This window comes from Streptopelia decaocto, assembly GCF_964273445.1.
Source record: "Streptopelia decaocto genome assembly, chromosome: 2".
NCBI classification, from domain to species: Eukaryota; Metazoa; Chordata; class Aves; order Columbiformes; family Columbidae; genus Streptopelia; species Streptopelia decaocto.
The window spans coordinates 74,964,913-74,978,726 of NC_138655.1; the positions used below are offsets into that span (position 1 = coordinate 74,964,913).

Consider the following 13,814-nt stretch of genomic DNA (forward strand, 5'->3'; position numbering starts at 1 on the left):
GAGTTAGTCTTATGTGATAATTGATTGTAAATGGAAAAGGAAATCTCAAAAATCTAAAAGTGACTGTTTTGGTCCAAAGTACATTTGAAGATAAAAATACCCTATTCATTCAACAGGCAAAATAAAAGATATACTCTGTTGTGAAAATTTTATTTACAATACAAAGGAGTTTCTTGTTTGTTTTTTTTTTTAACCACTTCTTTTTAAACTCCAAATTCAGATCTTTTGAACAAAAGTATTTAGTTAAAATTCCCAACTCTGCTGAAGTCTTAGACAATATTTTCATTTGAACCTTAATCACTGCAGAGTACTCTTTCAAGCAGCCACTATTTGGCAGAAAACACTAACATATCCAATAAATAAAAAGGAATTTCTGTAACACCCTCAAAAATGCAAAAGCTAGGCAGAGAGAAATAATTTAGAAAGGACAAGGCTGCATCTGCCTTGGGAAGTAATTGCAACTACAGTTTTAAGCATTATAAAATAATAATTTTTCACTTGTTTTGTTAGCCAGAGCAAAAGCAAAACCCTGTCTTTGGACTTTACCTGCACAACTTCATAACCAAGTAACTGAAGATGTCTCTGTTTAATAGCTTCTTCTCCCAACAGACTGTGGCTATTAATGCAAAATCTATTTTGACCATCGACACAGAGGGCAATTCTAGAATCAAGCACAAGTGTAGTATCAAAAAAAAACCCATCAGTTACTTTAGTTACCACAACAACTGCAGTTCCTAAGAAGCTTGAGACAGTAACTCCCCTTTTACTCCCTAGTACCTCCTAGAATTAGGTGTTGTGGGATAGGAGTTAACCTAGTTCAGGACAATTTAAATGACTCAACTTAAGGGTGGGAGGGGGAAAGGCTGAAGCTTAGTGAAACTGATCTGAAAAATTTATTTATATGCTGTGAACAAAAATCAGCATACAAGTTAATAAGAGTTTGATATTTTTAATGCTACTATTAGTAAGCTATTTTGAATTCTCCTAGGAGTAAAAACATACAAAATAGTTGTCTCAGCTTGAAAACATTCCAGCAGCTAAATTCATTCAATGTATTACTACCTGTTAAAACTGTCTGAGTTTAACTTAAAGGTTAAGCTAAATCTGTTAAAGTTTAAGCTGTACATATGGTTGGCAGCATTATGGATTATAACTGATTTTTTTCTACTTGGTGATAAAAATCACATGAACTTAAACCAAAATTAATACCCACTTGACAAAAGTTGCTTACATTTTCAATATGTTAGGTATATTGTGACCTTATTTACACATGAAAGCTGTAATTTAAAAAAATCAAAGCTGATTCTTAAATATTTAAGGATGGGATTTTTGAAAGCACCTATATTGGTCTGTGAGTCTTGTGAAGGTTAAGCTGGAGAAAAAATAACCTTTTCAAAGACTTTTGCTTTACCCACAGAAGTGCAGTTGCAAATGCCACACGGGCAGGTTGCTTAAGTTTATATCCAGGGTTTCTCAAAATAATCCTTGTCTAACATATTTTTTAAACACCTATGAATTTTTCAATTAAACAAAACATCTGTAGCAAATATCCTCATTACACTGGACTCCTTACAGAAGTAAAATTGTGAAATCAAACTGTCTTAAACTGTGTTGAATCAATGCAGACATGCTCACTTAGAATTAATTTGGTTTGAATTTGAAAATGAATTACAGAAGATCAAAATACATTTCTATAAGCCAAACCAGGATCACTGATCCTGACTGTCACTGGGTACAGAGACTAATTGTCTTATACTGTATAGTCAGGAGGTAAAACGATAAGGAAAAAGTACAGATCGTTCATTTTGCCAACTTCATCCTTTGGCCAGTGTTTACAACGTGAAACCTGAACTTTGTTGAGGTCAATGGCAAAACTCCAATTAGCTTAAATTTTGCCAGAGTTTCACCCTGGATGCTCTTTGTCAATATTAACCAATATTTTATCAGTGGTTTATTTTATTCCCTTACCGTCTGTGTACCTCTTCACATTGGGCAGCAGGCAATACAAAACCTTCTTCATCTAATTTAATCTCAATATCTAGTATAAATAAAAAGAAAAGTAACATTAAAACTTATTTGATATAACAAGCTGTTTGCTGTAATTCTCATCCTCTTACAGTTCCTTGTTTTATAAAATAACAAAAATGCTATCACAATACTTTTTTCTGAATCACAGAGGCTTGCAAAAGATGTGTAGAAAGTATTTAACACAAATGATGATAATTAGTAACATTTTAGCCTTTCATAATGCTAACAATAAAGTATTATTCCAAGTCTACTAAAAACCAATGCTGGGCTGGCTAGGGCCTCTGGAATTTTGAGAGCTTTGGGGACAGACGTTCTTTCTCTCTCTGCTCCTTTATCTTTTTTCACTAATTCTCTAATTTTATAGATGTCAATTTGCAAACAGAGCTTTGGACCTAAACCCTGCCAACTTCAACCCCATGTGGAAGTTAAAACGCAGAATATTTCTGGAATCATCTGTTTCTCTTGATATTTTTTTTTATCTTTCCGATATCACAGAATCATAGAATCATTTTGGTTGGAAAATACCTTAAAGACCATGTCCATGGGGTCCAAGAGACCCTTCCCTCAACACCTTATTTATCATCCACCCCTCCTGGGCACACACCCTTCCTCATCATTACATTCTCTCAGTTTTCTTTCCTGGCACACAGAACAGTGTTTTGCTCACTCCTTTCTTTTAGTCCACAGACCCCCAGTGACTATATGTAGCCAGTAGTTCTTGCTAAGGGGAGAGCAGACCAGCTGAGCAGGACAGAGGGCAAACCACCTTCCAGCTCTCCCTTTCTCTACTCACCACCAATGCAGAAAGAACAGGCAAATGGCATTGCCTCATTTTGCTTTACATTATATAAATTGTTTACTATATAAGTAAAAGAAGAGATTATAGTAAAAATACAGAACATGAGAGTTAGCAGCTATTTTCAGTGCAGACTGACTGTGTAAATTCCAGGTAACGGTGCAGTTCTTTTTTCACCCTGTTCTTCTTTCTGACTTTGAAAATGACATTTCCTCATTTCAAACCTCCTACAAGAGTTTTGTATTCCAGTTTCCTTTTTCTGTATCTGTACAATTTAGAATGCCCACAAAGGGAATAAAATAAATAGTTTTTATTTCTGGAAAATAACAGAGCCTAAAGTTTTGACAGCATAAGCACACATTATTAATCTAAAGAAATGTTACTTACCAACTGTATAGAAATATGGTGTTGATACCTCTGATGCAAAATATATTCTTTTTTTCAGTAAATAAAGTAATCCAGCCTTCACCCTTTTCATGAGGTGAACATCCAGAGAACTGCAAGGTGTGAAAAAGGCCTTTGCTTGATATTTTGGAAGGAGTTTGGGACCCTACATAATGACAGAAAACCAAATCAAACAAAAGAAAAACGGGATAACGTTTTTATAATTACCTCACGTTAATGTAGCAAAACATATTCTGTGCATTTCAAAGCAAGGTCTATTGAGAGACTTACAGTCTGAGGTATGATCTGCTGGAAACGTAAAAAAAAAACAAACGAATCAAAAAAAACAAAACCCAAGACAACCACCAGAACATCCTCAGTGAGCTTCCATGCTGTCATGCCGAACATATTGCTCATGAGAAATGCACAACTGTTACCATTCCTCTGCAGTCAAGCCAACATCAAAGTGCCTGATCTCTTTTGTGCTCCAAGACTTCACAAGCCCAACATAAAAAGGAACAGTTGCTGGAAGAGCACTCGGAAATACACAAAAAGCACTTCAACTTAGAGCTAGTTAGTTCCATCAAACATACAAATATATCAAGTCTAACAGGCAGAAATGCTTCTAATTTTTGTCAAGGAAAAAAGATGTTTTTATGGGGAAGACAGTCTTCACCTAATTATCAACAGGACCCTAATGACCTTATCACGTTTTGTTAAAATCAGTTCTGGTTTCATATGTGCCATACCTCATAAAATGGGCACTCCAGGGTAACAGTCAGAAAAAGACGGGTTAGCTGGGAGGTAACAATTCTGTCCAAACCAGGTGGCTGAGCTGAAACAACAACATTCAGGCTTTCAGGTGTACCTTCAACAAAGTATCTTTACCATCATGCAGAAATTAGGAAAAGCTATTCAGTTTATCATGCAGAGCAGCTACTTGATCATTATAATTCTTGATCATTGTTTTAATGAACAGAAAGATCAGTTGTGAAATTATGCAGTTGGTAAAATGATGAAATGGTTTATAGAAATATCAACATAAAAAATATACAACTAGCAAGATCTTAGCTAAGACTCTCCTAGTCTTTAAAAAAAAAAAAAAAAAAAAGAGTATCTGAGTAATGCAGGATGTTCTAGAGGGAGGAATAAGTTTGAGTTGAGGTCTTGAAGAAACATCCCATTCCCCTCGCCCCAAGTTATAATCTCAGGATCTCAGTGTTTCACTTAGGGTTTTTTTTTAATCTGAAAGTAGCAGATAATACTGAATAAAAATAGAGGGTCAGTATTTTTTAGAAAAGCAGTAGGATTAACTGAAATAAAATTTTGAACAGATTTCAAATCTATGTTTAAGAATGTGCAGTGCAATTTTCAAACTCCTGTAAATGACATAAACTGAAAGACAACTGCAACTGTGACAAGTAAGCAACAATCTTTGGCCTCCTGATCACTATTCTCCAGTCACCTTCATCAGGTTATTGTTGATTTGACAGATGTAACTGATAACAAATGGGTTCTCCTTACCTTGAAGCTTTTGCAGAAAATAAGGACTAAATATTTTTGGCAGAAAATTTACTGGATAACGTTGAATAAGGACACATGAGTGCAGCAGGTTCAACAAGGTGTGAGGCTGAAAGTGAGTAAAGCGAGTATGCAGCATGGTTTCAAGCTTCCTAAACAAAGAAGAAGCACTTGGAGGGAGATAGTTAAGAGTCCCAAATGGTATAATGCACTCGGCAATCTGGTCAGTGGTAAATCTGTCCGCATCAGAGATGAAACTTTCGGCCACTGCATCAAAGATGGGCTTAGAAAGGATCATTTTTCGGCAGCAATACTGCATGACTTTGCTGACTGTTTGAGGAGGCATGGTAAAGATGGAGTTGGGGACATGTGTTTCCAGTGCCTCCGTAAAAGTTTGTTCACGATGTCCAAAGTATAGGAAGGCTTCCAGTACATTTACCAGTTCATCACCTGTGAAATATGGAATAAGCTTCACAGAATGTTTACACAGTGCTGTGACTAAGGGAACTGCCCGAGTCTGATGAAGAACAAACAGTGAATTCAGTATTATGCTTGTAAACTTTGGGCTTAGCTGGGAAACTATGGTTAAAGTGACACTGTTTAGTCTGTTTAGGAAGTCTTGATATGGTTCCCTTTCCCTGACAGTCACCTGCAGCATCTTATAAACCATCACAATTTCCCTAGGACTCCACTTCTCAATGTCTTTATCTTGCATGTGGTTGACAATTTGTTCCAGCATTGCACAACTCGGGCCTTCCAACTCAATCAAACTCTCCCCAAGAGCACACAGATTTTTAATAGTCAACTGTCCTTTACCAAGGCGTTCCTCACCCTCTGACAGCAAACTTGCCATCAGTGTACTCTGGGGATCTATACGAAGTTTTATCAAAGCTTGCAATGCATTCAGCAGCCCAGTGTTTGACAGTTTTGAGGATTCAAATTCAAACTGGAAGCACAACGCCCTGAAAACCTCATTCTCTAGCACTCCTTCAGGGTTTTTCAGACCATTGTCATCCGCTTCAACTTCAGAAATCCTCTGCAGGGCTCCTGATGCCATAGTATCAGACATGACTTCCAGAGAGCTAAGAAAGTCAAAAATATCTTTTGATGTACAGAGGCTGTTCAGCTTCCTGAAAAATGGTTGTTCATCCATCCACCTGTTGTTAGATTCGGGACTGCTCCCAGTATCTCCACAGAGATTCACAGTTTCATTAACAGAAAGAGACTGTATCCGCAGTTGTACGTGGTTTTTTCTACAAAACATATGCTGAGATTTATCTCTGAAACACAGCATCCTCATGGCTACAGAGTTACAGTTTTGGGGCTTTTGCTGCCCACTGAAAAAGCTCAACCTTTTGCTTAGGGTCATCAAAATGGACCTGCTGGCTGGTGTGCTGGATGAATAAAACTGGAAACTTTTTCGGCTAATCAAAGCCATATTGGATCAGGTGGGTTCTCAAAACATACCTAGAACAATAAAAATATATATAAATACACAGTTTGGAAAACAGCACCAATGTCAATGCAGAAAAAAACAAAACAAACAAAATCTTTCAGTGGGTGGACACGACAGGGACGATCCCTCTCCCACAACCACCAGCACAAGGCAATGCAAAGAGAAGAATCATAGAATCGTTTTGGTTGGAAGAGACCCTCAAGAACACTGAGTCCAAATATAACCTAACTCTAGCACTAAACCATGTCCCTAAGAACCTTGTCTAAATGCCTTTTAAACAGCTCCAGGGATCATGACTCCACCACTTCCCTGGGCAGCCTGTTCCAATGCCTGACAACCCCTTCTAGGAAGAACTTTTTCCTAGTGCCCAATCTAAACCTCCCCTGGCACAACTTAGGGCCATTTCCTCTTGTCGTATCACTTGCTACTTGGGACAAGAGACCGACACCCTCCATGCTACAGACTCCTTTCAGGTAGTTGTAGACAGTGATAAGGTCTCCCCTTGGCCTCCTTTTCTCCAGGCTAAACAGCCCCAGTTCCCTCAGCTGCTCCTCATCAGACTTGTGCTCCGGGCCCCTCACCAGCTTCATCGCCTTCGCGCTCTCTCCAACACCTCAATGTTCTTCTTATGATGAGGAGCCCAAAACTGAACACAGGACTCAAGGTGTGGCCTCACCAGTGCGGAGTCTAGTGGCACGATCACTTCTCAAGTCCTGCTGGCCACACTATTCCTGATACAAGCCAGGATGCTGTTGGCCTTTTTGGCAAAGCAACGCAAAGAAACTGCTGGGAGCGGTGAGAGCTGCGTGACAGGTCACAAGCCACCCCCGCCCCGTGTGTCCCTAAGGAACGTTTCCCCAGGCAGGAACTGCGCACGGCAGAACTTTCCTCCGTTCCCTCGCGAGCCGGGGTTGCTGGAAGCAGAAGGGGGCACTGCCCTCACCCGCGCCTGGAGAGACGCCATGGGGGGCTCGCAGCCGGGGGGCGATGGCTGAGCCTCTCCGCCCCTTCCCCTCACAGGCCCAACGCTTCCCTCCGCCGAGCGCTGCGAGGGACGGGCTGGGCCCGAAGGCGCCACCGGGTGCGTCCCTCCGGCCCCCGCGCCTACAGCCGCCTGCCACGGGCCGGGGCGTCGCTCCCCCTCCGTCCTCGTCCTCCCGTCAGTGCCGGTGGGCGAGCTTCGGGAGCGCCCGGACACCCACCTCAGCCGCCATGACGGACGGCGCTGGGACGTCCGGGAACTTCCGTCGCTCCGCTGCCGGGTAACTCCGGGCGCCGGCAGCCACCGCCTTCCTCCGTCACTCCTCCCCGCCCTGGCCGCCTCCGAGCTCCGGCGTGCTGCCGCGGCTCCCGAGCGGGTGTGGAGCGCATGCTGGCGCAGGCGCTTTGCCGCGGGAGCCGGATTTGTCCCCGCGTACGTATCGATTAGACCAGCGTCCGTCTATGAGAGCGATCGCGTTTGCCGCGGGTGGGCGGCGGGTCGGCGCTGCGAGGGGCAGCGGGAGGCGCGGGGCGGTGCGGCCCGGCCCGGTGGCGCCGGCTCTCTGGGGGACTTTGTGGCTGCAGCGTAGTCCAAGCCTCCGATGTGGACCTGGCTTTAGCTCCCTAAAATCCCCGTCCTTCCTCAGGGGCAGCTCTCCGCCTTCCCAGCGGGGTGTCGGCTGGTCCAACCAAATTCTTCTGGACGGAAGGTCAAACCCTGGGCCGCGAAAGGTTTCACATGCCGGTGTCCCGCTGCTTTCATTCAAGTTTTTGTGGTTTTTATCTTTTATCTTGGTCGTAGAGTGAAAGTGATTCTAAGCAAGCCAGTAACTGCTGAAAAAAATGACATGGGAATGGCCTAATGGCTTTGAAGGCGCAGTTCCAGAGCCCGGTTTTAAGCCACACAGGAGCATGTGAAGCTACCACAGGAGTTCCTTGCGTTTTTATGCTGTTTGACAGACCAGGTACATGAATTAGGAACTCTAGCTCTACAGTGCAGGTACATCAGGGGTGTCCAACTTGTTTTCACCGGGGGCCACATCAGCCTCGCGATTATAAACATTTATAAGTGTTTATACAGTCCTAAAACTACATTCTGCCCTTTGAAGGCAACGGCGAGGCTGATGTGGCCCTCGGTGAAAGTGAGTTGGATACCCGTGAGCTACATAATTGCCAGGGCTAGCACACCCGGTTCAGTGAAACTGTGCCAGACATTCGTAGGTGGCTTGTTTGCTCCTACAACGCGTTGACATCTGGAGCCAATGGGCTCCCTGTTAGTCTTTTGTGGACTGTTAGTTTTCTGACTTTTCAGAGTATTTAATCAGATGATCTATAATTTGGAATTTCATCCTTGGTTTCATGGTAAACCCTGGGATTCTTTAAAAAGCTTGATAGTCAAGAATTACAATTCTTCCCCCTCTTTATTTCAGCTGAACGCATATCACAAAAGTGGAAGCGGCATATTGTCTTTGAAGAGTGTATAGTGCAGCAAAGCAAGAGCAGTGTGGGCAGTATGTACATCTGAGTGCAGCTGTGTTCCTGGTTTAAGATTGTATTCATCTGCAGGTAGGCATGGCTAATTTTCCTTTCTTAAAAGCTAAAGCAGGCACCCATTGATCAGTTTGTGCATGAAGCTCTTCTGGTTGATGACAGAGAGAAAATGCTGTCATAGGGAGAAACTTCTCAATTGTGCAGTTTAGATCAAGTCAGGATCAAAGGAGTTTTTGTTTGAAGTATGTTGGTAATTCCCTGGTTATGATGTTGGCAGCTTACCCCTCAGCTTTGTGTGTGCAGAAGGCTTCTGTGCTATGGCATGGTCCAGTGGAAAACTGATTACCTTTCTTCCTTTCTGAGGTATGAGAAAGGATGTAGTAATGCTATGACACTTCATCTTTATTGTTTTTCTCCATTTATAGTCAGACATTGCCATCTGCTGACAGAGAACAATTAGGGTGAAAACAAAGCATGTGACTAGGATGAATCTGTATTACTACAGGGATCTGAGGGTATTTGAACTGTATTTAAACTGTATTTCATGCGAATTGTCATAATTTGTGTGTCATCAAATGTCTTTGTATTTCTTTTGCAAAAGGAGAGTGAAAAATAATTTTGTGGGTTGTGTTGGCATGTGTGTTTTCTTCTGTGAACATGCACATGAAGCCAGTTATGTAAATGAATTTATTTAAAATAACTTAAGGCAATTATTAATATTTTTAGGTAATATAATGTAATAAATATAAAGTGAAAAGTATAATGGAAATGTAGTAGAGCAAAATAAATCAAAGCCTTAAAAATTTTTAGTAATTACATTTTTCATGGAATTCATGTGTGGTACAGGCACTGTACTCTTAAGAAGCTATTGATTACTTTTACCCCTTTTGATTTACAAGTATACTTTTAAAAGAATTGTAATAGGAGAAACCTTCCACAATACTATGTGGAAAAATATCATGCTGTATCAACAGAGTGCAGCATTCATCTTCTGTGGTTGAATTATGTTTGTTTTCCCTTGAAGGGAACAGGAAAAACAAATGCCTCAAATTAGTTAGATACAGTTTTCTGTAAATCAGTGTGTGTGGGTAGTACACTGAATGCTTTCTGTAGTTGAATCTGTGTGGGAACAAAAGGTGAAGTACAGCAAACTGGGCCCAGGCATGTGAAAAACATCTCAAATTTTGGAACTGAAATCTATTAAATTGTAATTCTAGGTATTTGACTTTTACTGCAGCTCACCAACAGTGACAAAATGTTAACAGAAGATTCATTTGTAATCTACGTGCAAGAGACGTTCTGCTTGTCTCTCTTATTCAATGCTTCTTGAAGTTGTCCTTACATCTGTTGTGTTCTGTCTGTGTCAAAGTCATGAATGAAAACTTCTCGCATTCAAACATCCATGGGACAGGTGAATGGGTAGGGATACTGCTTGCAAGACTTTGGGAGGGAGTGGCATTTCACACTACAGATGATTTCTCTAATATGGTTTCTTATTTTTAGGAGAAAGGAACCCAGTCAGTTCTGTAGTTGCACTTGTGTGGGCAGCTCCTTTTTGAAATATGAAATGCAAAACAACATTTGTGTTCTAAAGTAGAGGCATGGTGGACAGTAAAGCATAAAGGCATTCAGGCAAAAAACACTGATTTCAGAAAAGAAGAAACAGATTTTTTTTTTTGTCATAATTTCACTTCGCCAGGTCTGTGTTTTGTTTTGTTTTCAAATACATCTCAGAAAATTGACCAAAGCAGGCACTGACTTAAAATGGAAAATATGATTTATGTAATAAAATAGTATTTGTTTTCATGAAGCTAGTTTCTCTATTCTGTTGTTTACAAACTAGATTCTTGATATTGGGCATGTTGCAATATTACTGCAATATCAAGGCTGTACAGCACATATGATCAATACCACAAGTCCTTCGCAGCCTGGCCTGCAAAGTTTGGTTGTGAGAAATGACTTCTCTTCAAAGTAGATGCCTCATTTCCAAATTAAACACTAATACTACTATCCTTTAAAGTATATCTTTTTAATCTAATAATAAGCAAAGCACTGTTCTGCATGCAATAAATTCACTTTTTTCCTTTTTTTTTTTCTTTTCCTCTGCAGTGTCTTTATTAAAAAACAAACAAACAAAAAGTGCTCTGTTTTGGGAAATGTGCTGTGATTTAAAAAGGAGGTTTTTGCTCCTCTATGCAACACAAAAGGGGCAGGCAAAAGCCATAGCTGAGGAAATATGGCAGCAAGCAGGCGCCCATGGATTTGAAGCTGAGATGCACTGTATAAGTGAAATGGACAAGGTGAGATACTCCATGCTGCTTTGGAAACCAGGTATTTAAGAGCTGCATTTTAATTCATGTGCTTGAGTGGTGGCTGTTAATAATCATGAAGGCTAAGCACATGCACTCACCTAAAATATGCTATCTAGTTTTACATTTTTGTTTCTTATGAATCAGTAATTTGGACCAATACTCAGAGACGCCTAATAGCCTTCTGCCAAAGGTACCTCTGTCTTGTGATTTTTTTATTAGAACAGTAACTTAATGTGTCTTTGATCCCTTCTAACAACACTGCAGTGACTTCTTGAGAACTATGCATGCATGCGGTAGTGAGAGCATTCTGTACTTACTGGTCAGCTCTCCTGTTGCTAGAAATGGCACTTTTTTTCCTGTTGTTTTTGTTTTGCATTGAGTTCCTGTGTTCTATTAAATGTGGGCTTCAACATGACCCTGAGCTTTTGTGGGATCTTCTCGAGTTACTTAGCATATGCACTCACTCCAGTTCACACTGGTAGGTTCAGGATTTATTCTAGTAAGAAATAAAAAACTTGGCTGGAGCAAGGAGGTGGCTTTTTATTATTTGCCTTTATCCAAGGGTAAGGATCTGAAAGCTGTTTAGTGTCTGTCTGTACCTAAAAGCAATACAGACTGTAATTTCCTTCAGGAAGTACTTTCAGCTGTATGCCCTCAGAAAAAACATTTAAAAAAAAAATAAACAAAACCTGATAGCCTGGTATTTCATATGAAATAAGCAGCAAATAACACCTAAAAGATTTTTTTCCATGCACTTAAAAATGTGAGAAGTTTATAAAAATAATTTAGTTTCATTTCAGCAAGTTGCTGTCTTGGGGATACGCTACATGTTGGGTAGCTGGAGATCTCCTTTTGAATGCATGTTCACCGAGTATGTAGCCCTAGCAAAATGTTACAAAGAGACTTTTATGCAGCCAGCAGGGAACCTGAAGATTCTCCTTATATCCTTCCATTTCATTTCTTCGGCATTTGACAGGTTTGGAGATTAGTTTCAGGAAGGTGGTAGGCAGGCTATTACTAGCCCTGACGTTTGCCTGTCACTTGAATAAATCTATTTTGTCAAATTTGGCAAGACAGCTGAGCTGCAAGTTAATGATGAGGCAGGCACATGTGTTGAATTGAGAATCTGAGAATTGGTCATGGAGGAGAAAAGTTATTTCTGCAGCTTTGTAGAATTCATCACTTAAGCTTTTCCTTACCCTGTAAATAAAGAGAACTTCTAGACATTTCAGTGTAATTGAGGAGCAGAAGACAGGGTGGCATAATATACTGGAGCAAGAGCCTGCCTGAATTTGGTGGGGCCTCTTGTGAAGTCTTTTGGGCATGTTAGATATGAGAGTTCATTCCACAATATGCGTAGTTCAGAGAAGTGTGTGTATGTCTTAGGCAAGGAAGCAAGAGGTTTCTGTTTTGTCCATGTTTGCCAGTCAGTAGTCCTGACTTTATGCGGTGGTTGGGTATTTCTCAGACCTCGTCATCACTTAAAGGGATTTCAGTGGAGGTCTGTGGATGGAATAGGTGGCTGCAGAGTCAACAGTCATAATGCGATGCTGTTGTAGTGCAAAAATTAATGGTGAAATACTGATCAAGTGTTGGAAACACTCTTTGTGTCCAAGTACTGTCTTTCACTGACACTCTTGTAGGTGAGGAAAGGTCATAAATATTTGTTTGGTTTCTGTAATTGCTTTTAATGTTTGATGAAAGACTGAAATGAAGCAGAAGTGAGGTAGGAGCAGTAAAATAGGAGGCTAAATGGAGATCATCTTGTGTAACAGTGCATGTAGTCAGCCTTGGATGAATTATCTGAATAAGCATGTTTGCCACAATGTGTATTTTTCTGGATAAGTCATCATCTGGGTGTCTGATCCCATCCTCTTCCTTCAGCAGTCATTCACAGCTTGAGCAGGCTGCTCACTGCTCTTGTGTGCCTTTGCTGTCCTCAGCTGAGGAGAAAGAATGGGACAGAGATCTGACACCAGTGGTAGAGGAAGAAGAAGTTAGAGTAAAAACCTATGCAATTGTCTAAGGTTCTTGTTCGTCTAGTGATACATCAGACTTCCTGCTAGTTAGACACAAGTTAGTACAGGACCTCTGTCCTTGCAGAGGCCAAATCGCCTTGACTTTTCTTCTTAAGGAATCTGTCCACAGTTCTTTTGCTTCCACAAGGTCTTTAAATTTGCAGAGGAGAATATGCAGTGGAGGAAACAGGAATTTAGTGAATTAGTCATACTTCTTTTCTAATATACCACCTTTTACTTTCTAAGCTTTAAAAAAAAAAAAATGGAATGTAGATTAGTGTAACTTTTAATGTGATACTGGTAGAATTTTGCATTATATACGTGAGAATTTGCTTTTGTTTGTAAAAGCATTACTCATATGTGACAGTGCACTGTGGGATCTCTTGTATTTGTACTTAAAATCAGCTGTGGAAGCTTTGAAAATCTGGGTTACTGTAACAGGACCCTTAAGGCTTTTTATAGTTCAGTTTTGGAAGTCGCAGGAATTTGCAAATACTTGGGGTTCACCGGTACTTGTAAAAGACAAAACCACTGTTTGGAATATTCCTGCACCAGTCTTCGTTAAGGTCGGGCAAAGTACAAAGTATCCTTGTATGCTGCCTCTCTTCTCTTGTGCTTCTGTAGACACCTGCTGTTGGCCACTGTCAGAAACAGCACGCTGTTCCAGCTGGTAATTTAAATTGTTCAGTGTAGCTGCTTTTAAATTCTTCAGGAAGGCTTTGGGAGAAATGACAACAGCAAAACCTCTTGATACCCTTTCTTTCTGTTTCCCACCTTTTGGGGTTGCAGATGTAAGGGTGAAATCACTATTTGAGTAATTTATTGAG

General features: G+C 40.6%; 2 protein-coding genes across 8 annotated transcripts in view; one reads left to right on the forward strand and one right to left on the reverse strand.

Moving 5' to 3' along the window:
* Positions 1-13,814, reverse strand: part of FASTKD3 (FAST kinase domains 3) — a 225,900-nt gene that overhangs the window by 497 nt on the left and 211,589 nt on the right. Inside the window, exons 1-6 of one of the 4 annotated variants that reach the window (XM_082045306.1) lie at positions 7,388-7,463; positions 4,733-6,196; positions 3,958-4,043; positions 3,212-3,374; positions 1,969-2,038; positions 547-661 (exon numbers count right to left, since the gene is read on the reverse strand). In XM_082045306.1, coding sequence (XP_081901432.1) covers positions 547-661; positions 1,969-2,038; positions 3,212-3,374; positions 3,958-4,043; positions 4,733-6,167 — 1,869 coding nt within the window. In that variant the 5' untranslated portion in view covers positions 6,168-6,196; positions 7,388-7,463. Of the gene's footprint in view, positions 1-546; positions 662-1,968; positions 2,039-3,211; positions 3,375-3,957; positions 4,044-4,732; positions 6,197-6,861; positions 6,989-7,128; positions 7,265-7,387; positions 7,464-13,814 lie in introns of those variants that run through there. The other 3 variants (XM_082045308.1, XM_082045307.1, XM_082045309.1) reach the window with 3 other exon arrangements.
* The window catches only part of MTRR (5-methyltetrahydrofolate-homocysteine methyltransferase reductase), a 29,472-nt gene continuing 23,110 nt past the window's right edge, over positions 7,453-13,814 (forward strand). Inside the window, exons 1-5 of one of the 4 annotated variants that reach the window (XM_082045303.1) lie at positions 7,501-7,599; positions 7,969-8,131; positions 8,597-8,732; positions 9,895-10,068; positions 10,767-10,957. In XM_082045303.1, coding sequence (XP_081901429.1) covers positions 10,029-10,068; positions 10,767-10,957 — 231 coding nt within the window. In that variant the 5' untranslated portion in view covers positions 7,501-7,599; positions 7,969-8,131; positions 8,597-8,732; positions 9,895-10,028. Of the gene's footprint in view, positions 7,600-7,968; positions 8,132-8,596; positions 8,733-9,894; positions 10,069-10,766; positions 10,958-13,814 lie in introns of all 4 variants that reach the window. The other 3 variants (XM_082045302.1, XM_082045304.1, XM_082045305.1) reach the window with 3 other exon arrangements.